The sequence below is a fragment of the Podarcis bocagei genome (assembly GCF_964188305.1).
Source record: "Podarcis bocagei genome assembly, chromosome: 14".
Lineage (NCBI taxonomy): Eukaryota > Metazoa > Chordata > Lepidosauria > Squamata > Lacertidae > Podarcis > Podarcis bocagei.
Window position 1 is genome coordinate 55,670,165 of NC_138139.1, and position 23,984 is coordinate 55,694,148.

The window sequence follows — 23,984 nt, forward strand, 5'->3', positions numbered from 1 at the left end:
GTGGCGCGGGCGAGCATGAAGGCGGCAGCGGCGGCGGCGGGCGGGAGCGGGGCCCCGTCGGGGCGCGGCGGGGCCGTCGGGGGCCGTCGGGCGCGGGCGCTGCTGGCCGTGGGGCTCAACCTGCTGGCGCTGCTCTTTTCGGCCACGGCCTTCGGCACGACGCACTGGTGCGAAGGGACGCAGCGGGTGCCCAAGCCCACCTGCGGGCCCCACAAGCGCACCAACTGCCTCGACTACGGCTACGAAGCCGCCGCCAACGAGACGGCGCGCAACGGCTCCTCGCCGCCCGCCTCCAACGTGGTGCACTACAGCTGGGAGACGGGCGACGACCGCTTCCTCTTCAGGTACTTCCACGCCGGCATCTGGTACTCGTGCGAGGAGAACATCAACACGCCCGGTGAGTCCCTGCGGGGCGGGGGGCCGGGGGGCACCGCCTCGTCCCTGCCCGGCGGAGAAGCCTGCGGCGGGACAAAGGCACCGCGCGCAGCAACCTCTCCAAGGCCCCGGGCTTCGTGCCCCGCCGGCAGGGGACGCCGTTCGCGGTGGGGAGGGGGGCTCGCCAGGGCCCGGCTGAGTCGGACTTCTGGCCGGGCGGGAGGGCGCCTGTCCCCCTGCCCGTCTGCCTGGGACCCGGAGGGAGGCTTGGGCTGCTGCAGCAGAGGCCTCCTCGGAAGTAATCCCACCGTAGCTGAGTGGCGCTTACGCGCAGGTAAGTCTGCCCGGCCTTGCAGCATCTGCTGGCGTTGCTGTGGCGACGGCGGATGGCGCGTTGGCACGGGCAGCGTCGCAGGCAGCAGGCAAGGCGGCCTCTGCCCGCTCCGCGGCCCCGGCCAACCCCGGCTGCGAGGAGGGGGACCGGCCTCAAGCACAGGGATGGGGGCTCCCGAGGAGCCCAGCCCCATGCCCCCCTCGAGGGCGGCGGGTTCTCTTCCGCCCCTTCCCCTTCCTTGGCTCCCTCTTCCTTGCGCCGCGCAGGAGGGTCGTTCCAGCGCTCTGGGTCGAGGGCAAAGTGCTTCGAGGCTCCGGGAAGAAGCACCCCTGGCCTCCATGTCTTCTCCGCTGACTCTCAGGCTGCTCTCCTCCAAATCCCTGCCTTCGCACACTTTCCTCTGCCGCGGCCCGGATTTTCTCGTAGCCTCAGAGTATCCCTGGTATGAGAAAAGCCAGGTTGAAGGAGCCGAAAGACGGCAGAGAATCAACGGAGGTCCGGGGAGTTTCCTGTCCGTATGAGATGGCAGTACGGATGAGCCCTCGGCCTCTTCATGGGGCTTGCTGAGTCCTGCCAGGGGCTGTGCTCCCGTCTTTGCTGCCAGCCACGGATGGAGCAGCCGGAGGCTCTCCTGGTCCCCTGGGACACCCCGGCTTCGTGCCCCCCCCAACCAGCTGCGGCTGCCCTCCTGTCTCCTAGCAAAGCATGGCGCAGTTCACCTGCTCACTTAGAAGTGTGTCTGAGGGTCCCCCCCCCCCACCTTTAAAACATGCTGGGCAATTAAGTCCTGGAGTCCCAACTTTGTTTTTGATTCTACACGAGAAACATCCCCAAAACCCCGCAAGTTACATCAGTGTCAAACTAGTTGTGTGGGTGAAATAAGCCAGCGTGGTAGTTTTTTGAAAAAGAAGTTAAAAAGCAGCCTGGGCAGCTTGGGAGGGGGGGGGTGGGAGTGGGAAGGTGGGAGAGTTTAAGCCTGCCGTGGTTGAGACAGTAGTCGACACCCCCGCCAGCTGCTCTTTGCATCTCAAGCAAAGCTCTTGCTTGGATCTCCCCCCACCTCCTTCAAACCACCCCACAACTTCACCAGGGCAAGCCATGGCTGCGTGCACCCCCCTTTTTATAGAGAACATACATGGAACATATGAAGCTGCCTTATGAAGCCAGAACATTGGCCCACCCAGCTCAGCACTGTCTGCACTGACCGGCAGCTGCTCTCCAGGGATTCTGGCCGGAGTCCCTCCCAGCCCCACCTGTTCTGCCACTCAGCTGCCAGGGCCCTTCCCCTGGGCTGCGCAAGCCTTCCAGCAAAGGCGCAACCGGGGCCGAGCTTGCAGGGAGCTGCGCAGCTTCTCCAAGGTCTGGAAGTTGCTCAGCTTGAGGGGACTGAAGCCTCTCCCTGCAGACGCAGGCGGTGTGGGGCTGCCAAGCGACCCAGGCATCTTGGAGCGCTGAGCTCTGTGTTCAACTGTGGCTCTCTTATAATCAGCTGTGTGTATCTGGGGAAACCTTGTACCGTAGTCGAGATAAGCAGCGTTAATGCTTTGATTCATCAGCCATCAGGGAGGGAATAATTCCCCCAGTTCCTGAGCAGGGCAAAGCTCCCTAGCTTCCTCCATCTAGAAGCAGGCGGTCCAGCCTTGTCTCCTCAGAGGGGCAGCAGCTCTCTGGGGTCTCCAGCAGGGGGAGGAGGGCCTCTTCCAGCACTTTTTGCTGCTACTCAGGGTACTAAGTGCCACAGAAAAAACCTGCTCCTTTTCCCTTATGGGGTATCCAAGAGCCTGACTAGAGTCCTTAAGAGGGTTCACTATCGGGAGGGAGAACACTGAGAAGCAAAGCAGCTAGTAAGCCTGATCTTTAATAAACTGTTGCAATAGGGTCCTCACTCACCCCACGCAGGAGGGGGGAGGAACCCCGAACAATGGTGCGCAAGCCCTTATATAGACTTTTGAAATTGCTCACCCTGTAGCCCAATACCCCCCCCCCCCAAAGAACATCATACATCCATCACAGAAGGGGGCATCTGCAGCAGAAATCCTGTTGGCCAGAATATCTGTTAATGGTCACTGATTGCTTTACCTGGGCAGCCTGGCCATTCTTTTGTGATGGTCAATATTTTAATTCCTGAATCCAGGTCACAGGCTCACCATATCCATACACACATATACTCTTAAGGTGGGAGTTGCCTCCCTTACTGCAGAGGAACATTTGAGGTCACTGAAGGGTGGCTTCAGGATTACTCTCCGGTACTATTTCAGATACTGTATGTGGTTTATATACCGGTACTTAGGTATGTGTTTGCCTTGTACATTTACGAACATTTATTTTATGTTTGGGACCTTAGAGTTCTTATAACATAAGGATTGGGACCCAGGGCCTCCTGCAGATGCTGGAGCTTACTCTGAGCAGCGGCTCTCAGGTAGTCTCTTTATTTGAGCCACTTAAATTTCTGAAACTCTAAAAGCCACTGTCAGTCTCAAGAGTTGCTATGAGCTTTTCCTGCTGAAGTCTGGAGTGTTGGTCATAAATGCACTCGTAAGAAGTGCCTGCAGGATCAGGCCCATGGCCCCTCTAGTCCGGCATCCTTTTTTATAATTTTTTTTATTGGTTTTACAACATTTTTTAAACAATACAAACAAATAAACAGACAAACAAACATGTATAGTTTCATAACCTTTCTTCCATAACCCTCATTTCTGGGACTCCCCCATACCTCCCCTTTCTGCATCCCAATTTACTAAATTATTTCAGCAGCTTCTAAGCAATTTTATCAAATATATGTCCTCTTAGTCCTTTCTTTAGCCTAATCTTATGTCACTGTATCCCTTTTTCTCTCAAACACCTCGGCATTTTAACATTCATCAATTTTATAATAGTTCTTAAGGTAGATTTTAAATTTCTTCCAGTCCTCTTCCGCCGTCTCTCTCCTCTGATCACGGATTCTGCCAGTCATCTCAGCCAGTGTCATATAGTCCATCACTTTCATCTGCCTCTAGTCCGGCATCCTCTTCTCACAGTGGCTAACTAGGTGCCTGTGGAAAACCAGCAAGCAGGATTCGAACACAGGAGCAACTCTTTCCTCCCGTGGCTTCTAGCAACAGGCATTCAGAAGCATCGCTGCCTCAGTCACCCTCGATAGCCCTCTCCTCCATGCATTTGTCTAAATTTGACTCGGAGGAGACCTTTGAGGGAGGCCTGCAGCTCAGCGCATCGACTGCGCAGCTTCTCCCTGGGTGTGTGGGCTCCTGGTGGGGAAAGGGCTTGGTTTTGCCTGTGCCTGTTGTTTGTGCCAAAACAGCCCTGCTCGCTCCATCTGCGTCTGTTTTGCAAAGATGTTTTCACTGCCATAGCCAGAAGCAGGTGCTGGAAGTAAGCAGAAGAAGAGCTGCAGCCCCTCTGGACCTCACAACTCTCCTCCCCCCCCCTCTTGCAACCGTGGGCCAAGGGGAGCAGTGGTTGCTGTTGGGGGGGGGGGACGCAGAGCATGAAGTCCTGCCAGGGTGGGGAGTACCGACTCTTTCCAAATTCTGGTGACTGGGAAAAGGCAGTGCGTCTGCCCAGCTACCCTGCCAAGTCTGAAATTAAATCTAAAAAGCTTAGAAGAAGATCAGTTATACAATATGCTCAAAAATAGCAGGAATAAATCCTCAGCAGCAAAGAGGGAGTGATGGCACTTTGTTGTGTGGAGGGGGGGCATGGAAGTCACCTTCACGGGCTGCTGGTTAAAGTCAAAGGTCAAGTCTCACCCCCCCCAGTCCGCCACAGTGGGACAGTTTTTGGTGAGGAAGCCTGGTTGGGGGTGCAGGGGCCACTGAAACACAGATGCCTGAGGTCATGGCAGCGGGGGAAAGATGGAAGATGATCTGCTTCTCAAGTGCCCTTCAGAAAACCTGCATGTGATGAAGCTCCAAGAAAGGCTCTTCAATTGGTCATCGTCTGGGGAGCCAGTAAACGGAATCAGCAGGGAGCCAGCAGGCATTGCGGCCCAGTCAGAGGGAAAGGAGGCAGTTCTCCTGCAAAGGTCCCAAATAAATCGACATGGTGTGCTGTTTCTGTTGACACACTTCACTTTTAAAAAGCGTGGGGGCTGTGGGGGGCTCAGCTGCTTTCGGATTAAAGCAATAACAATGGGGCAAGGCTACAAGGGGGGGGGGGGTGCATTCAAAGAGCTGTGGAAATGAAAGTTTTTTTGAGAGAAGTGCTTTGAAACATGCATCATGCCTGCTGCGAAATGCTCTCATTTGCATATTTATTATTATTATTATTTCATTTCTATACTGCTTTATATTTTTAAGAATCTTAAAGCAGTTTACAGCATATTAAACATCAACAAAACAATGCAGAATCAAATGTTTCTGAAGAAAGTCAAATATAAAGCACATAGACAAAGCAACACAATTAACAGGAAACCAAAATACCATCTCAAAGATTTCAAAATAAAACATTACAAAGGAGGTCAAAATCTTCAACATTTCAAAAGAAAACATTGCCAAGTGAAGTCAAATATAAAATGCACATTTAATACAGAATAATTAACAAGAGAATAAAATATTACAAGCATGGCACAGCTGTTTGGCAGGCACAAAAAGATGAGGCAGAATAATCCAATAATTAGGATTTGTTGCCAGGCATAGCGATGTCCCTCTGGTCTCCCTGGAGCCTCTTTAGTAGAGCTGGTGCGTGTGGGTCTCGCCCCCTAGGCCAGGAGGAAAGGGCCTTGCAGGGAGCAGCCTTCACGACTGTAGCATCTGTAGCAGTTGTGAAGAAAGTCCAGAAATAACTTGACGCTTTTGCTGTTAGAAAGAGGCGGGGAGTTCTTGCTCTCCATCCCTTCCCTGCTAATTCCCAGCCCTGGACTCCCCTCTCTCTCTGTGTCTCTTGGGCTATTAGGGGTCGACTCCTGTGAGCCGAATGGCAGTCTGTGGGTTTCCTTTTGCCAAAGGGGCACTTTAAAAGGTGCCAAGAAATATCAGGGCCCATGGCATTCCAGGGTGATTCGTTCCCTTGTGCGTGGAGCTGAGCCTTTGCTGCGGCCACTGAGCTGGGAATTAGCACTGCAGCTTTTAACGAAGGAGCTGGAGTCTTGCCGGGTCGATGAGACTTGGGGGCTGAGTCCAAGTTCAGTTCCAGCCGCTTGCTTTCAGGTTCCTTGTGAGTGAGAGGAGCTCAGTCGGGAGCATGGCTGTCAACGTTTCCCTTTTTTAAAGGGAAATTCCCTTATTCTGAATAGGATTCCTCGCAAGAAAAGGGAAAAGTTGACAGCTATGGTCGGGAGAGCATGGAAACCGCAGGAGGGGAGAATGTTCAACTTGCAGGCTTCCCTTAATGAGCATTTCGTTGCCCACTGTGAGAACAGGATGCCAGACCGAATGTCCCTTGGTCTGATCTGGCAGGCTGTGCTTAGTCCCCTGGGACTACTTTCTGGTTGGGGATGCAGGTAGCGCTATGGTCTAAACCACTGAGCCCCTTGGGCTTGCTGATCAGAAGGTTGGCAGTTCGAATCCTTGCGACGGGGTGAGCTCCCATTGCTCTGTCCCAGCTTCTGCCAACCTAGCAGTGCAAGTAGATAAATAGGTACCACTGCGGCAAGAAAGTAAATGCCGTTTCCGTGTGCTCTGGCTTCCGTCACAGGATCCGGTTGCACCAGAAGTGGTTTAGTCATGCTGGCCCAGCAAGCCATGGGTCTAGACATATCTGGGTCTGGGCGCCTTTGGAGCTGTCGCGCCACCACCCTCTCTGTCACTTTGCTCCAGAATGGAGTATTCAAGACCAGGTGACAGTTTTCCAAATCCTCTGGAAACAGAGAGGGGCTCTTCAAGAGAGGCCGCACCATTTCCCCCTTTGATCAAGGCAGCGGGCTTAACTCCCACATGCATGAACTACTCTCTGGACCCACCTGGCTGGCCTCTGCCTCCCGGGTTGTGCCAGCCGTGATGGGCAGGGATTTAGAGGGCACCTGGCCTGCCACCCCTCCTGCAGGTGCCCAGCTGTGTCCTCCAGCTGTTTCAGCAACTGAAGCTGATTCCGTGGGCTGTAATGAGACTGCCATTTAACCATTTGTGGTACCTTGGAAGTCGAACGGAATCTGTTCCGGAAGTCCGTTTGACTTCCAAAACGTTCAGAAACCAAGGCGCAGCTTCCGATTGGCTGCAGGAAGTTCCTGCCGCCAATTGGAATCCGCATAAGCCCCGTCGGACGTTCAGGTTCCAAAGAACGTTTGCAAACCAGAACACTCACTTCTGGGTTTGTGACGTTCGGGAGCCAAAACGTTCGACTCGCAAGGCGTTCGGGATCCAAGGTACGACTGTATTGCTGAGGCCTCTCAAAACGCCCCTGGCCTTTCTTCTGCCAGATGGTTGAAGCAGTTGTGTGTGGGGTGGCGATGTGGCTCAGGCAAGGGGGGGGGATGGATCTTAATTACTGGCATAGGTACCCTTCATTAGCGGTTCAGCTTTTGCCTGCCTCTCTGCCAGCTGATGGATAGGGCTATAGCAGCAAAACACAACAGGATTTGGACTTGGGGATAGGCTGCTCTTCCCTACCCTTTCATGTGCACACATGATGCCCCTCCTAGGGTTTCATTTTTATTTTTAGGGGAAGTGGATGGAGAGAGAGAGAGAGAGATCCACTACACATTACTGTTATTAGCACGCTATGAATAGTATAAACTATTAATAGCTGCATAAATACCATTGTTACATAACTCAGCAATGTAAAATTATTCATGGTTATGCAACCTTGCATTGTGTGCCGTGTTGGTGATTAAGAAGCTGAATCCCGGGGGGGGGGGGAGTGTTTGGGGCTGGAGCAGAAAGACCCCCTTGGCGAGGGGCTGCCAGGAGGAGTGGCAAAGCCTGCCCGCTGGGACCTTTGGTGCCAGGGCTCACTTGCTGGCTCAGGTGGGGCAGCCTGGCATGGAGGGGAGGGCTCTGGCTTCCCAACATTGTAGCGTTCCCAAAACAAGGGAGGATTGGACTCTGATTAATAGAATACACACAAGGCTTGACCAGCAAGACTCTGGGAGGAGGTGCCAATAATAATTCCTGTCCACCCCTCGGCCCAGGTCGTTTTATGCACAAAAGAACTTTTTGCGCAGTGTTCGTAAGAACCAATCAGATTTCCTCTGAGCATTTCAAAAAACATGGGACAACGTCAGATCAGAAGAAATCCTGTTAACTACAAAGACTACTCAGAGCATGCATACATATCTGAGAGTAAATAAAACAGGACTAGAGGAGGAATGCATTCAGCAAACCCGGAGGTCATAAATAGGCAGGAAAGGAAGGAAGGAAGGAAGGGTAGTATTGACTGTCTCTTTGTGAACTCTCTTCCTGAACCCTCTTCCTGGCCCTAAGATTAACAAAACTAACAATAGCTTCATCAAAGAAGCTCCCTACTATCTCTATGACCCAGGATGCCTGATGAAGCAACTGGCCTGTGTTTCAGAATGCTTATACGTGCCTGTCAGGCGTAGAGAAAGCAAATGGCAGAGGTGGAGAGGCCTGTGGGATTTGATCAGAAACTATTGTCAATGAATCAAACCCAGTCAACGCAACGCTTTCATCGCGGACACAATGGCTTGATGCATATTTTATAACTCCTCATAGTAATCCCATCTGATCACTACATCCACTACATGACCCTTGGGAGTCCCTTCCCCCTTGCCATGCCACGATCCTCGTAATCCTCAGGGGGGCTGGTGCCAGGGTTCGGAAGGAGGCGAGGGCATTGGCCAGCTTTGCCCAACCTGCTTCCTCCAGGTGTTTTGGACTCCCAGAAGCCTCAGCATCATAGAATCACAGAGTCATAGGATTGGAAGGGACCCCCGGGGTCATTCAGTCCAACCCCCTGCATCGCAGGAATCTCAGCTAAAGCATCCCTGACAGAGGGCCATACAAACTCCGCTTAAAACCCTCCAAGGATGGAGAGTCTGCCACCTTCCATGGGAGACTGTCCCATTGTTGAACGGCTCTTCCTGTCATCCTACAGGGCCCTGTTGGAAAGGAAAGAAGGGAGCTGTGATCCAAAACAGTGCAGAGCTTTCAAAGCCCCCTTATCAGGCTTTCCCTGAGATATGACCCAACCCTGTGCCATTGATCTTGAGCTTATAATTCTCTTGCTTTGTCGTATTTTAAGACTGTGTTGTTATTTGTTTGTTTAATGATAAGTGGGGTGTGCAACCAGGGCCAGATTTAGGTAATGGGGCCCTTTATATCTCCAGCTGTCCTTTGTCAACAACAAATTGATGCTGTTTTTCATGTTGAATATAGAATTATATGATAATTTATGGACCTCAAGCCATTTGCCCATGTTGCCATGCAACCAGTCCATGCAGAATGTAGGTACCCTATATATAGAAAGGAGCAAACCAGTGATATTTGAGGGAGCAGGCTAGCAGGCGGGGCCCATGACTTACATCACAGGAGCTTACATAACACAAAACACTCTTGCAGTATGTTGGTATCTTTTTTATTTTGGAAATGTACATCCAGGTTTTTTCCCTTTAAATTTTTTTGGGGGCCCCCAAGAGAGTGGGGCCCTAAGCTAGAGCTTGTTTAGCTTATACGTAAATCCGGCAGAGTGTGCAACTGTATAAATGAACAAACAAATCTGGAGCGCTCTAGCTTGAGAAAGGCTGGCACAGAGCCCCGGAACTTCCTCCTCTCATGGGCTTCTGAGTCAGATCTTGCTGAAGATGAGCCGCCAGGGACTTGCCACAGCCCCAGGCAGGAAAAGCCACCCCCCTGCAGCCTCTTAGCTGAAGCTCCAGAGCCCCCATGTGCAGGATGAATCCCTTCCCAGCCTCCCCTCTCTCTCCTTCCCTTGTCCTGTATGCAGAGGTGGCGACTGGACTGGGGACCTTCTGCATGCAAAACAGGGGACCCACCCATTTCTCAGGTGGGGCAGCACTGGCTGAGGCCCTGTGGACAGGCAGAAGGGGCAGGACAGGCCCGGCTGCCCCTTCCTGGGAGAATGGTCTCTGCTGGGAGAAAGGGCCCGTGCGGCTCTGGGGCAGAGCAGTTGCCCTGCATGTAGAAGCCCCCAGGCGCAGTCCCCAACGGCATTTCCAGGTCGGGCTGCCTGGAAGCCTGGGGTGCCCCCGTTGCCCACCAGTGTAGACAGGGCAGAGCCAGAGGGAGCCCAGGGGCCTGACTCTGCTTCCAAGGCCAGCTGCCTCTCTTCCTGCCCGAACGGGGCCTCCCAGGGGCAGCCGTTTGGGGGGCTGTGGGAGAGGGCAGGAGCGAGAGGAGCCTTGCTGGGGATGTGGCAATGCCCACTCTGCCTCTGTCTGCCTGTCCAACCTTTCCTCTTCTCTTCAAGGTGAGAAATGCCGGAGTTTCATTGACCTTGCTCCAGCTTCCGAGAAAGGTAAGAGATGCGCATCAGCCAGGGTCACCTTTGCGCAGGTGACATTGGCAGCGCCAGGGGAGGGAGGGAGGGAGGGAGGGAGCGTGTCTGTCTGCCTCTGTCTCTTATTCCCCCCCCCCCGTGTTTTGATGGTGAGATCAGCACCGCTGAACCGAGAAATCCTGTCCTTTTGCAGAGGAGAGCCAAGGCTGCTGTCCTGCCTCAGTTTGCCTGTAAGCAACAGGCGTATCCTTGCTTCCTTCGCTGGGAGGGAGCCTGTTCATAACTGGGGGGGGGGGCAGAACGGCTGTTCCCTGGCGACTCTTTTGCCCCTTTTGTGCCTGTGCTGGAAGTGGCAAGGTCAGAGCAACGCGAGAGCCCTGCTTTGCAGACCTCTAAAAGCCATGAGGGTTGACCTGTTGACTCAGGGTCCCGTGCTGGGGGGGGTCTTGCCCCACCTGGGCTTTGCCCTGGTACCTCCTTCTGCTTTGGGGCCCCCTTCCTTCCTCCCGGATCCTGCAGGGATGCCACCTGGCTGCCACTCCACCTGCCAGGCCGCACATTTGGTGCTCTTGCCTTCCTCCAGCGCTGCAAAAGGGGCCAGGGGCTTCCTAGCCCACCTCCTTTGTGGCAAAGAGCCTACTTGATTGGCCCTCTCCATTGCCTTTCCAGATCTCCCCAAAGATTGGGGGTGGCACAGGGCAGCTGATGGCACTGGGTAAACATCGAGGGGACCAGGCGGTTTGGGGCTGGCCTGAGTCCCCGAAGGGCTGCTGCTGCCTTTTCTCCTGTGAGCCTGTCTTTGTGCCCCCCATCCTCTTTGTGCCCCCCTCCCAGGTTTAGATGGGTGACTGCAGGTGGCAACACCCCCCCACCCGCTTGTGGGGTTTTTTCCCCTGGCAAAGGTGTGCAGTGCATCCTTACGGCCGACTTCCACTTGGCATTGCTCAAGCCTCGGCACCTGTCATGGAGACCACCGGCCGCACGTTGCTTCCCTGCCCATCTCCTTCCCTTTCCACTGCCATTGGGCTGAATTTTGGATTGTAAGCTTCCTGGGGCTGAGACCTTGTCCTCGTTTCAGCATCACCAACACTGATGGTGCTCTCTAAATAAAAAGGGTGATTTTAGGCACTTGGTGAAATCTGCCCTCTCCGCTTGTGCTGTGGTTTTTATTTTTTTTATTTTTTAAACAGATAGGTAGTCGTGTTGGTCTGCCATAGTCAAAATAAAAAATTCCTTCCAGTAGCACCTTAAAGACCAACTAAGTTAGTTCTTGGTATGAGCTTTCGTGTGCATGCACACTTCTTCAGATACACACATGCACACGAAAGCTCATACCAAGAACTAACTTAGTTGGTCTTTAAGGTGCTACTGGAAGGAATTTTTTATTTTTTAAAATAATTTTTATTGATTTACAACACAAATATACAATTTTTTTTCTAGTTTTTAACCAACAAATTCTTTCTTTTTAGACTTCCTTCAGCTTCTCTGACAATCATCCATCTTTACCTCTTAATTACGCATTCCTTCTCATTAGTAGTGCTGTGGTTTTTAATCGTGCTGCTTTCTTTGTATTTATTTTTTGGATGCTGATTTTAGAGGGTATTTCTTTTGTTGCTTTTTTCTTTTTTGGGGGGTAAGTCCGCATGAGGATTATTCAGGGGGAAGGCAGGACATAAATTTCCTAAACAAATAACACTTTGCATTTCCCAAGGCAGGCAGTGAACTCTGAGGACTAGTGGGCTTGTCATGGCCATGGAGGGAGGGAGGGAGGGAGGGCTGGGGCCAAATGAAGGAATAGGATCAATCCTAGCTGCCAGTGGGCTATGAAATGAACCCCCACCCCATCCTGGTGGCCCCTTCCCAGAAAATGCTTGCTTCTCTTTGCCTCGAAAGGCGGCTGAGGACAGATCCATGGTTCTGGGAGCAGGGCTGTTTTCCAATTGAGCTTGGAATCAACCCAGCAGCAGCTCAGCTGGAAACTCCCTTGCTCAGCTTAGGATCATAGAATTGTCAAGTCAGAAGGGACCCCCCAAAGGTCATCTAGCCCAACCCCTTGCAGTGCAGGAGTCGCAGCTCAAGCTTGCCCTGCCCCAGCCTCTCTGACCTGAGAGAGCTCCCTTGTGTGCTTGCAGGAGTCTTGTGGCTGTCCGTGGTGTCAGAAGTGCTCTACATCGCTTTGTTGGTCATCGGTTTCAGCCTCATGTGCCTTGAGCTCATCCACTCCAACAACGTGATAGACGGGCTCAAACTCAACGCTTTCGCCGCCGTCTTCACCGTCCTCTCAGGTAGGTCCCTGCGCAAGCCCAGGAAATATTCCGGGAAGTAACTGCACTCCTTGCAAGGTGAAAACAGCTACTTGGTCATGGAAGAAATAAAGAAAATACTAAGAATATCATATAGTAAAAGGCAGAGGCATTCCTTTTAGGATTTTTAAATGATGATATTCCAAAAGACAAAACTAAATTTTTCTTATACGCAACATCTGCAGCAAGAATCCTGGTGGCTAAGTATTGGAAAGGGAATCAGTTACCCACTAGGGGAGAGTGGTTATGCAAGCTTTCAGAATACTTAGAATTAGCCAAATTGACAGACATAATAAGACAAAAACCAAAAAGTGAAGTAAAAAAAAGAATGGGAGTGCCTAAATGAATACCTCAAAAGCCAAGGTTTGAGGACAGAAATCTGGCTGAGTCTGGAATAACCTTGTGAAGTGCAAGGATAAGAAAGAGGGATTTATATTTAGATGTTAGGATAGAGATGATAACGAAAACAGGCAGACACAATGAGAGATAAAGGAGGTGCTGTGGGGTTGGTGGAAGTCAATGTTTGTTTTTCTTTTTAGTGTTTATATTATTAACTTGCTAGATATGGATTTGTTTTTTAATGTTGGTTTTTGTGTTTTGTTTTGTTATTTTTTGATATGTTCTGTGTTGTTGTTGTGTGGAAAATACTAATAAAATTGACACACAATGACAAAAAAATAAAATTAAATTAAAAAAGACAAAAGAAAACAGCCACTTGGTTGAGCTGGAATGGTTTGTTTTTGAGGCTGGGGTCATCAGTGAAGACCATTTCTTTCCTCTCCCAGATCTGAGGCTGCCTTGCTCTGAGCTGGAGCCACCTTGGGCCACTGCATTCCATGCCGACCTTCGGCAGAGGACACTTTCACTGCCTGGCCACACGGGGCGTTGAACCCAGAACTTTTCGCTCACAAATAATAGTGATGATAATAATTTATTATTTGTACCCTGCCCATCTGACTGGTTGCCCCAGCCACTCTGGGCGGCTCCCAACATATATAAAAGCATAAAACCTTAAGCCTTACAAAGCTTCCCTAAACAGGGCTGCCTTCAGATGTCTTCTAAAAGCCAGATAGTTGCTTGTCTCCTTGACATCCGATGGGAGGGAATTCCACAGGGCGGGTGCCACTACCGAGAAGGCCCTCTGCCTGGTTCCCTGTACTTCTGAGCTACAGTCGTCCGTCCCCCCCTTCAAGCGACAGGACACCTGCTTGGCTTGCAGAAGGTCCCAGGGCTGGTCCCTGGCAGCATCTCCAGTGGGTCTCCGGGGATGGGGAGCTTGCCCCACAGTTGCTGGGCTCGATGGTGGCCTGGCTCCAAGACAGCCTCAGGGTCTCCCCTGTCCCAGCGAGGCAAACCTTTGGGTCTGTGTTGTGGGAATGTTCAGGGATGCAGGAGAGGATATATTGTTTGATTATAGCCTTTCCAACTTGTGTTAACAAGTTCACAATTTAGCAGAGTAACATTCCCCTTTTTAAACTCACAGCGGATGCGTTTGCTCAGGCTCACTAAAGCCTCTATAATAACTGTTTTGGTATTTCCCCCCTTATTCCCTCATAAAAGATAAGACACGACACAGTCTTCTATAAAAGTATAAAAAGAGTTTACTCACATTCTGCTCACAATCGGATCCCAGAAGGCAGACTTAGCTTTGAAAAGTAACATACACCTGGAAACTATCCAATAAGGAGACAGTCCCTTTGTCCTCTCTTGGCTGGAGGCCAGGAGAGCATCTTTGGCTAAGCAGATGTTGCTTCTTCCATGCATGTAGTCAAAGGGAGAGATGGCTGCCCTGCCCTCTGCTTTTCTAGTTACCTGCACAGGTGAGGCCACGCCCACCTCTAGTCCCATGCAGAAGAAGTCTGTCCCAGCCCAGAAGGAAACAGGAAGTTGACCTGCTGGCTGGACAAACACTCCTCCTCATGTGTAAACATGTTCCCTCTAGGAATGTTGCGCTTGACTGCTCTTGTGTTTCGCACCCCGCATGTGTCTCTCGCAGGGCTCTTGGGAATGGTGGCTCACATGATGTACACCCAGGTGTTCCAGGTGACGGTCAGCCTCGGCCCGGAAGACTGGAGGCCGCACTCGTGGGACTACGGCTGGTCCTTCTGGTGAGACTGAGCGGCTGAAGACTCTGCGTGGCTTGCAGGGGGGACCCTCATGGGGGCCCCTCTTGGAAACAGAGGACTCTGCTGGCCCAGTGATGGGTTATCAGGAGAGCAAAGCACAGGAGGCTTCTGCAGGCAGAGACCTTTCTCTCCCCCACCCCAACTCCATTATTCAGCCATGGCAAAGGATCAGGCTGCCTTGTCTGGGCTCCTGTCCCGCAGGCCTCCTGGCACCTCTGGAATTGCAGGGGAGGGGTCCGTGGGCATCCCTTCCTCTTTTGCATCCCCCAGGGTGGAAGGACAGGGCAAGCGTGAAGAAGAGAGGCTGCTTCTGGCGCAGAACAAGGCATGAGGTGCCTCTCCTGAGCCAAGGGTCTGGGTCTAAGGAAGGAGCTCAGTCCTGGACACCTGCTGCCGGGAGGGGGAAATGTGCCTGGGCGGTGCTTTGTTGCGCCTCGCCTTGAGCTGGGGGGGGGCTGTGCCCCCAAAGGTCATTTAATTAAGATTTTACTTTCCTGTTTTAATATTCTTTCCTTGATGTCCTATGGCTGTTTTAACTGTAATAATAATAACTATTGCATTTTCACAATTACATATACATAAGCAAATATCTTCTTCCATTCCCATTAGTTATATATACTATATTCATTCTTACATACATTGCATTTTGCTTTTCAAAATACTGTACCAGTCACCAACAAAACATTTCCCACCATAAATTTCTTTTTCTCGACTTCACACACGCACACACCCCACACCTCCTTACGGCTTCTTCATGCTTCCTTTTCTCCATACCGAGTTGTTTTCCACTTTATTTATTGTCGTTAAAAAGAATAGTTCTTCCCTGACTAATTTCTCTCTTTTTGTGAAGTTTATTTTCAGCACCTCTTAATTCCACACACACACACCCCCGGACACCGTTGTTTGAATAGATATATTTCAAAACAATCCCCTTCCTTTTAATACCTTTGACTCGATTGACCCCTTATTATATTTGTTTGATTGCTATGAGCCACCTTGAGCACCGTTTGGTGGAAACGTGAAATGCAAATTAAATCTATCTATCTATCTATCTATCTATCTATCTATCTATCTATCTTTATTACGGTTCATAGACCCAACAAATTGTTACAACGCAATGTACAATTCAGACAGCCTACCTCCAGGTTAAACAAGCATTTCGTTCAGACTTAAAGATAGAGATCATTGGTTCTTGCAGCCACCGATAAAAACTTCGTCACTGCTAATGTTCTAGTGTTTGTCTGGTCTTCCAGTAGGAACCTGACATAAATATATAAATATGAATGAGTGAATGTCCAGGGTGGGCCCTGCGCCGCCTTGGGACCCAGTGCCAGTGTGGTTTAGTGGTTAAGAGCGGTAGTCATGTAATCTGGGTAACCGGGTTCGCGTCTCCGCTCCTCCACCTGCAGCTGCTGGGTGACCTTGGGCCAGTCACACTTCTCTGAAGTCTCTCAGCCCCACTCACCTCACAAGAGTGTTTGTTGTGGGGGAGGAAGGGAAAGGAGAATGTTAGCCGCTTTGAGACTCCTAAAGGGGAGTGAAAGGCGGGATATCAAATCCAAACTCCTCCTCTTCTACCAGAGAGAGGCCTTGCTGGGGGCGGGGGGGGGGGTCCTGGTCCTGGGTCTGCCACCCAGCCCCCTTTCTCCCTTCTCCCCCCTCTCTCTGCAGCCTGGCCTGGGGCTCCTTCACCTGTTGCATGGCGGCCTCCGTCACCACCTTGAACTCCTACACCAAGACCGTCATTGAGTTCCGCCACAAGCGCAAAGTCTTTGAGCAGGGCTTCCCCGAAGAGGCCGCCTACGCGGACCACGAGCCCATCACCTACTTCCACGGAAGGTCAGTGGGGCTGGCCTGGGAGGGCAGGGTGGGAAGGGGGCTGTGGGGCAGGGGGGAGGAGCCCAGCCAGCATCATGCCTGCTCCTCCTTGGGGAGGCAGGGTGGGCATGCAGAGGGCAAGGATCCCTCTGGGTGGGTGGTGCCCCGACCAGGGGGCTCCTCCTTTCCTCTGAGCAAGGCGCAGCTTCCTTTCGATGGGAGAGGAAATGCCAACAACAACAACAACAACAACAACCCTGGCCAAAACCGGGCTCAGAGCAGCTAACATCAAATGTATAACACATCAACATAAAATCAGGCAATCAATTGAAATACTTCCTAAAATGAGATCAGGATCAAATCCAATCAGACGGCAAGCTGCAGATTAGGGCGCTCTCTGTCTCTTTCTTGACTCCTCGAAAGGCTTGACTCTTCCTCACCTTCACCCACAAGGACGTTGCCATTGGTTGGCCAGCGCAGTGGGGGCCCCCAAATCTTTACCCGGGCCCCCCAATAATTTCTGGGTTTGTAATCTATCTGGAGAATATGATCTGGGTTACTGAAAGTGACCCAGAAATTTGGGTGGAATGAATGAATTTGGCTGTCTGAAGCTCATCTGAAGGTAATGGCTGGCTGGAACGGAAGGAGTTTGGTGCAAGATCTGTTGGGAACGAACTTAGCTCTGTGACGCTGTGATTCGAAGCTTGCAAAGGGAGGTGGGGAGAGAAGAGGGGCCACTGCGGTGACTCTTTCCTGCTTGCCTTGGAAAGGCCCGGCTTGTGTTGGCTTAGGTGGCAGCAGGAGGCAGCAGGGGGGTGAGGAGGCAGCAGCCATCAAAACCATCCCTGATGCACCAAGTCGGAGTGATCATGAACCTCCTGAAGGTGCCACTCTCCCCCACCTGGGCCCTGGGGCTTCCCCCCTTTTGCCTGGGGCAGGGAGCAGTCAAGAGGCAGCTTCTGTGCCTGGAAGAAGGTGGGCAAAGCGTTGCCTGGGGTTCCTCCGGCTGGGAGAGCCTTGGGGTCGCCTGGCAGATTCCAGCTTCTCAAATCTCTCTGAGCAGAATATTTCCCCCACTGACCTACACCCCAGCCAGGAAGCAACGACAGGAAGGGAAGAGTCCTGTATTTTAATGTTTGCTGTCCAAAAGCCATGCAGTTCTGTTTTTCCCCCCATTTAAGTGACAGCAATGCTAATGTTGGGAAGAGAGCACCTTTCCTTCTCCCGCCTTGTTCTGGGCATGTTGATGGTCAAGCGCAGGGGCTTTGCAACAGTGACAGCTGGTTGCACAATGGGATATTTCCCTGCTCTCCCCCTCCCTTTCTTGCTGGTAACTCAAGGGCTTGGCCTGCCTTCTGAGGATGGATGGGGCTTGCAAACAGATATAGGAAATTAGGGGTGGTTGGCTTTTGCTGCCCAGCTCCCCAAGGGACTGAGATGAGATGGATGGATGGATGGAGGCAGGAGGCAGTGAAAGCAAGGCAGGTCTTTATTTTTCTGTTGCAATAGAGTTCCCTCCCTCCTTGCAAGGAGGCGAGAGAGACCCAGAACAATGGTGCTCCAGCCTCTATAAAGACTTTTGAAATTGCCCACCCTGTAGCCCAAGACCACCCTCCAAATATCATACATACATCCAGTAGAAATTTGAGAGTGTTGCTTCTCTCCAGTCTGCCAGGATACCTGATAATGATTGCATGTTCTGGGTAGCCTGGCCATTCCTGGCCATTCCTTGGAGATGGTCAATACTTTAGTTCTTGAATCTCTTGCACATATAGTTTGCTCAGCTTAACAGATACTTGCCAGACTGTATTTACAGGGAGGTGTAAGCAGCCCCTACAGTCCAAAGACCATTGGAAAGCTTTCCCCATTTTCTTCCTCCTTGCAGAGGAATATCTGAGGTCAATTTGGGAGAGTCAAAATGGCTTCAGGATTGTTCTCCAGTACTATTTCAGACACGTGGAGTATATACTTCTGTATGTACATTTGCCTTGTACATTTATGAGCATTTGTTCTCTAGTGGAGACCTTAGAATTCTCATAACAAAACGAAGGTGATTAAGGGAACCATGGCCAGTGTTGAAAGAGGCCTTTTTTGTGGCTCTTCCTGGTTGACCAGCGTGAGCTGGTGGGGTGCAGAGGATCGGGGCTTGTCCCTGGGAATGAAGCCGGAAAGGAATTGCAGGGGAGCATCCCCAATCCTGGTGACATTTCCCTGCAAAAGTCCTTCTTGGACTCTTCCTCTTGCAGCAGTGTCCTACAGGCATCCTGCTGGACCTCACTAGGCAGAGTGTGGTCCGAGTTCTTACAAAAGCAGAGCAAAGGGTTGTGTGTCCCTTGTAGCAGGGTCAATTCCGCATTGGGGGGGGGGATATGGGTAAGGTGATCTCATCTGATCTTCTGGGATCCTGCAGCCGTGGGCAGGGCAGGGCGGGGGTTGCTGTGGGGGTTCAGTTCTGGAATGGCTGCACCCCCAGGCCACACCCTTTTGAAGACAGAGAGGTGGAAACAGTGCCCCCCTTTTCCTGACCCCCCCCCAGCCTTTGCTTTGTGTGTGAGGAAGGAGAAAGAGGCATCTGGCTGTAGCTCTGCAACCCTGGAGAGGCGCTGCTGCCGGTCAGTGTGGGCACTGCTGGGCCAGATGGACCCAAGGGCCTGACTGTGTAGCTGTGTTTCCTGCGGCTTTGGCTGTGGAGGTGACTGGGCTCCTCCCGGGCCCCGATCCAGCGGGGGAGTCTGCTCCTGCTCAAGGTGCGACTTGTATGTTCTCTTTTCCAGGCTGGAGGAGGAAAGAGGTGAGACTGGGGACGTGAGGCTAGCATGCCTCCATGGCTACTCCTCCAATAGTAAGTGCCGCCTGTCTCTGACTCTGTCTGTCTTGCATGGCGGCTCTCCGGGGCAGCAGGCCTGGCGCAGGGGGGCAGGATGTGGGGTGGCACAGACTGCCGAGGGCCTCAGTGTCCGAGGCTACACAACCCCCTTCCTCTTGGCTCTTTTGGAGGGGCGCCCCACCCCCAATTCCTGACTCCACCCTGTCTCTCTGGGCATTGAAGCCTCGCCTTCTGTGATGTCAGCCTTGCTTCAAGGGGCAAGCAAAGTGGCCCAAACCTCACTGTTGTGTGTGTGGTGGGGAAACCATCTGTGTTTGTCTTCGTGTCACTGAAAGCCAAAGTGGGGGGGGGGCTGCGTTCCAGTAGCTGCATCTGTCTTGTGCTGCTGCATTTGTCGTTCGGGCTCCACCTGCTTAGCTTGCATGGGGAACAAGGAATTGCCCAGCATGGCTCTCTCACACAGCTGAGGTTTAGCAAAGTGCGTCTTAATTTGCAAAGGATCTCACGGCTCAGGTTTTGCAAAGCTTCTTTGGCTCAGTCCACCAATAGCTCGCCTTCCGAATGGTGAGCAATTTTGGATGGTGGAAGGTGGTTCTCATGGCCGAAAGGGTTGCACCGGTGGCCACTCCTGTTTTTCGACCAGGCGACTCTCCTCATGCCATTGACACCCCTCCCTGCACCCCTTTGCCCTTGCATTAATCCTGAGAGGGGCCTGAGAGGGACGACTGGAGGGCTTCCAACCAGGCCTGCCCCTCTCGCCTCCCCAGTTGGACTCCTACCAGTAGCAAAATGGGCTGGGCTCATTTCTGAACCAGTGGCAGAGGCGCCTGATTGCTTGATGCTTCTGTGTCGACTTCGTGGGCTGTGGAAATCCCGTTTGGCCTGCCGCCGTGTGTCTTGCTGGGTGATTTAGTAAAGGGGTGCGAGTTGCGCTTCAGAGTAACGTTTTGTGGGTGTTAGAAGAGCCTCTTGGGCCAAAGGGCTGTCTAAATCCATAACTCTCCCTGGTGCCTCTTCCGTTCCCCGAGGGCACCTGGCACTCAAAGGGCACCTGGCACTCTTTGAGCTGTGTGTTGGGGGGGGGGCTGTGCATGCCTGACTCACCTGGAATCAAGCTGCCTTCCTATAAACGTCCCGGACAAAAGGGATCCAGCCAAGACGGTCCTTTCTGCCACATTTACCATGTCTGTGTGACAGGGACTTGTTCCTTGTTCATTTAAAGCATCTTTATCTCGCTTTCCCAGAGCCTCTTTCAAAGGCCAGTGATAAGGCAGTCCCTGCGATTGAGCTCACAGTCTAAAAGGCACAACAGCAGAGGAAAAGGGGTTGGGAGGGAGGAGGGGGAAAGGAAACCTGTGTGCTGCTTCTTGGCAACAGAGCTTTTGTAAAGGACCAGCTGGAACGGAGAGATTTCGAGGAGAGGAGCCGAATGTTGCTGGTTTTCCAGGAGCCCCCCCTCCCACCTCCTGTTGCATCTGGGCTTTGCCTCGGCCAGGGCAGTAGCCCAGGGGGGACAGCAGCTGCTGTACACCCAGGAAGTCCCAGCCCTGATCCCTCGCAGCATCTCATCACACCTGGGGCAGAGCCCTGCCTGAAACCCTGGGTTGCTGCTGCCTGTCAGTGTGGACCACAATGAGCTAGGTTGCCCAGGCACAGGCCGCTTCCTCTGGGCAATTGAGGCCGTTTGCTGCAGCCCTGCCATCCTTCCCCCCCAGTGTAGACTGGATCCTCCTTTTCTACCTCTGCTTGTGCATGGACGCTTTGATTGCCGCAGTGCTTCTCTGAGTCGCCTTGGGGGCACAAGATGGGAGGAGGCGCACGCCTGGCTTGAAGGAATCTCTGGCTGCAAGGGAGGCTGGCTGCGTTTTGGGCAGAAGGGCACACCTGCTGAAGGCGCAACTGGAAGAGGGGCTGGCTCCCTGCAGAGTCTGCCCAGGCCAGCTGGGCTCCCTGCTCCCCGAAGGAGCCCCTAAGCAGAACTTGCACCCGGGGCAGCCAGCAGCCCTTGGCTGAGTCACAGCAGGTGGGATGGGCAATGCCATCCTGCCAGCTTGAGCCCTTTGCCCAATGGTCATGGAGGAAGCAGACAGCAGGAGCCCCCCCCCAAGCCTGTGGGCACCCAAGTCTGTTGTGGTTGGCCTGCTTACTGTGGCCAGGATCCCAGGGGGGATTTCTGCCTCCCACTACAAGCACCCTCTGGTGCCCTTCCAGTTCTGGGGATTCAGCCCCTGGCAGGTTCAGGAGGGAACTGCTGTGCAAAAGACCCCCACAGACCCCCTTTTTTGGTGAGAAGGAGAAAAGGCATGCAAGCCCTTTGCCTCCACCTGCCCCCAAAATTCTTATTGCAAACTCCCCCCCCCCCAATTGTCTTTGAGTGGGGAGAGATGCATGCATTTGGAGCAGCTGCGGCCTTTGCTCACGGGACCTGAAATGTGCCAGCCAGGAGGGGAGTGAACACTCTCGGTCTCTTGCAGGGCTGCACAACACTCAGCTGTGAAGCCGCAGCGAAACGCCAGGAGCCACGATGGGCAGAGGATCGTCTCGCAGGCCCCGTCCAGCTCTCCCACCAGCACCACCAATTCTTCCCCGCTTTCGTCGGAGCCCAGCAGCCGCCTCGCCTCTCCTGAAGCCAGGCATCTGGATGCGGCCCCAGCCGCCGCTCGAGGGACTGTTGAGCACGGCCGCCTGAATCCAAGTGCACAGGCGGGGGTGTCGGCAGCGGGGGCCCTGGCCCCTGGCCCCCCCTCAAGGCTGGCGTCCCACCCAGCCCCCCCGAGGCCCAACCTGGTGCCAGAGAACATGATGCGCAGAGCCCGGCTGCCTCGCCAGGGCAATCCTCCTGTGAGCCGAGAGTTCCTGGCCGCGGCATCAGGAAACCAGCTGGCAAGGCAGATGCGTGCCCAGCCTCTTGGGCATGTGAAGCTGGCAGAAGAGGACGTGAGAGCAGCCCAGGAAGAGGAGGACTTGAAGAGGTTTGTGGGTTGTGTGAGGGGCCTGCTGCCAAAAGGCGGCCTCATTCTGCACCGGGGATTGCGAGAGCCTCTCTGCTCAGCTCTGTAGGAGAGTCCCATGGTAGTGCCAAGGAGGGAGCTGTTCCGCCTCATTCATCCAGGAAGCGGCCGAGGTGCCATCTTGGGGCTCTTGCTGGGTGCTTTGCGGGTGCCAACACCTGCCTCTTCCTACTGGGCTGCAGTGTCAGAGTTCAGCCATGGCAATGGCAAGAGGCTCTCCATATGGTCCCAGGCACCGCTTTAGAAAAATGTGGCAAGGGGAAGTGTTGTGTGTCTGTGACGCTGTTGTCCTGCAGACCTAAAAGAGAGTTGAATGGGGTGCCCCCTCCCCTGGGATGTGTGGCGCATGAAATGCCCATGGTGTGCAAGGAATGTTTTCTTGCCGTGCGCACCGCCTCTGTGGCCAGCACAAAGGCACTTCCCATCCCTCTCCCAGCAGGTGGCACGAAAGGGGCGCAAGCAGTGCTGGCAGAGGGAGGGGCTGCTCAGCGCATGACGCCCACCCCTCCCTTCTCTCTTCCCAGCAGAGGCCTGGTGACCCGTCAGGAGCTGCTGGCGGTGGAGCAAGAGCTGCAGGAGGTCCGGGAAGAGCTGAAGTGCCTGCGCTGGAAGGTCCGGCACATCGGGGAGACGGTGCAGCCGCTGGCGGAGGAGAGCAAGCGCTACAACGGCTACACCCTGACGGAGCTGAAGGCCCTGGTCCAGTCCGAAAAGGACCCCTGCAAGGCCGCCCACAAGATCCTGGCGCTGCTCTTCAGCGACGTCTACCTGCTGCAGCATTTGGCGGCGGCCGACCAGGCCTGCAACTCCAGGACCCTCCCCAGACCCCAAATGGACCCGGAGCTCTACACGGTCTACTGCGACATCCTGCAGAGCATCTTCCCCGGGATGAGCAGCCAGGCCCTGCGGGAGAGGACGCAGCTGGGCGTGTAGGAAGGCCCAAGCCCCCTGGGGACAGCAGGCCGGGGGGGGTGACTCTGGCCCCATCCTCGGCCCTTTCCCACCCCCGGTCCCTGCCACCGCTAGAGGCCTGGGGAGAAGCAGGGGGACTGGCTTGGGAGAACCCTGAGTCTGCAGAACACAGCATATATTCATTCATAGCTTTTTTAAAAAAGAAGACGACAGAGATGTATTAAATATTGCTGGTTTTGTTTTTTTAAAAAGTTGCCTCCTGCTTTCTGTGCCGCTGATATTTGGTCAAGGTTTTTGTGTCGCAGTCTTAGGGATTCCATCCTTTGTGCTGCTGCTTCCAGGCGATGGCGTGTCCTGCTGTGTGGGAAGCTTTGGCAGATGTTGACCCCTTCTTTGGGGCAAGTCTCTCCTGTGGTGGGCCGTAAGAGGGGGCCATGGCCTTGACCGCCATGTATCTGGCCCCCTTCTCTCTCTCTGGTCTTCCCTGCCATAGCTGGCTGTCGGCACTTACAGATCACTGCCTGCGCCACCAACTCGGCCTCCAAGTCTTACACAAGAGGCACTTGGGGAGGGGATTAAGGGGCAGCCAAACATGACCGGGCTGGGTTTGTGTGCCCTCGGGAAAGGTGGGATGGCTCAAAGCACCAAGAGAACCTCTACTTCTTCTGCCGCAAAGGCCACCAACTTGGGGGGGGGGGAGGATGTGTGTGAGAGCCAGTGCTTGGGGGGGGGGGGCAATGCCCGTCCTCTGGCCATGGCTGACTGACTACCATTTCGCTTTCCTGACAGCCCTAACTGGGATAAATAATCCTGGCCAGAGCCAGCCTCCTCCTCCACGCATCCTCCTCGCTGGTTGCTAATAGAAATGTCAGCCTGATTCATTTCCCCCAATGCTGCCTGCAGGGGGCGGGGGGGGGGAAGGCGGGG

At 53.4% G+C, this 23,984-nt stretch overlaps 1 protein-coding gene across 2 annotated transcripts; it reads left to right on the forward strand.

Moving 5' to 3' along the window:
- LOC308573630 (uncharacterized protein) lies at nucleotides 1-23,308 on the forward strand. 2 transcript variants are annotated; one of them, XM_081170757.1, is made up of 7 exons: nucleotides 1-397; nucleotides 10,031-10,078; nucleotides 12,193-12,345; nucleotides 14,360-14,471; nucleotides 16,161-16,328; nucleotides 21,609-22,106; nucleotides 22,670-23,308. In XM_081170757.1, the coding sequence occupies exons 1-7, from the start codon at nucleotides 16-18 to the stop codon at nucleotides 23,076-23,078; spliced, it is 1,770 nt and encodes a 589-aa protein (XP_081026883.1). In that variant the 5' UTR covers nucleotides 1-15; the 3' UTR covers nucleotides 23,079-23,308. The 2 variants fall into 2 exon arrangements, with proteins under 2 accessions (XP_081026883.1, XP_081026884.1); XM_081170758.1 differs by having other exon boundaries at nucleotides 22,673-23,308.
- Nucleotides 23,309-23,984: the final 676 nt, after the last annotated feature.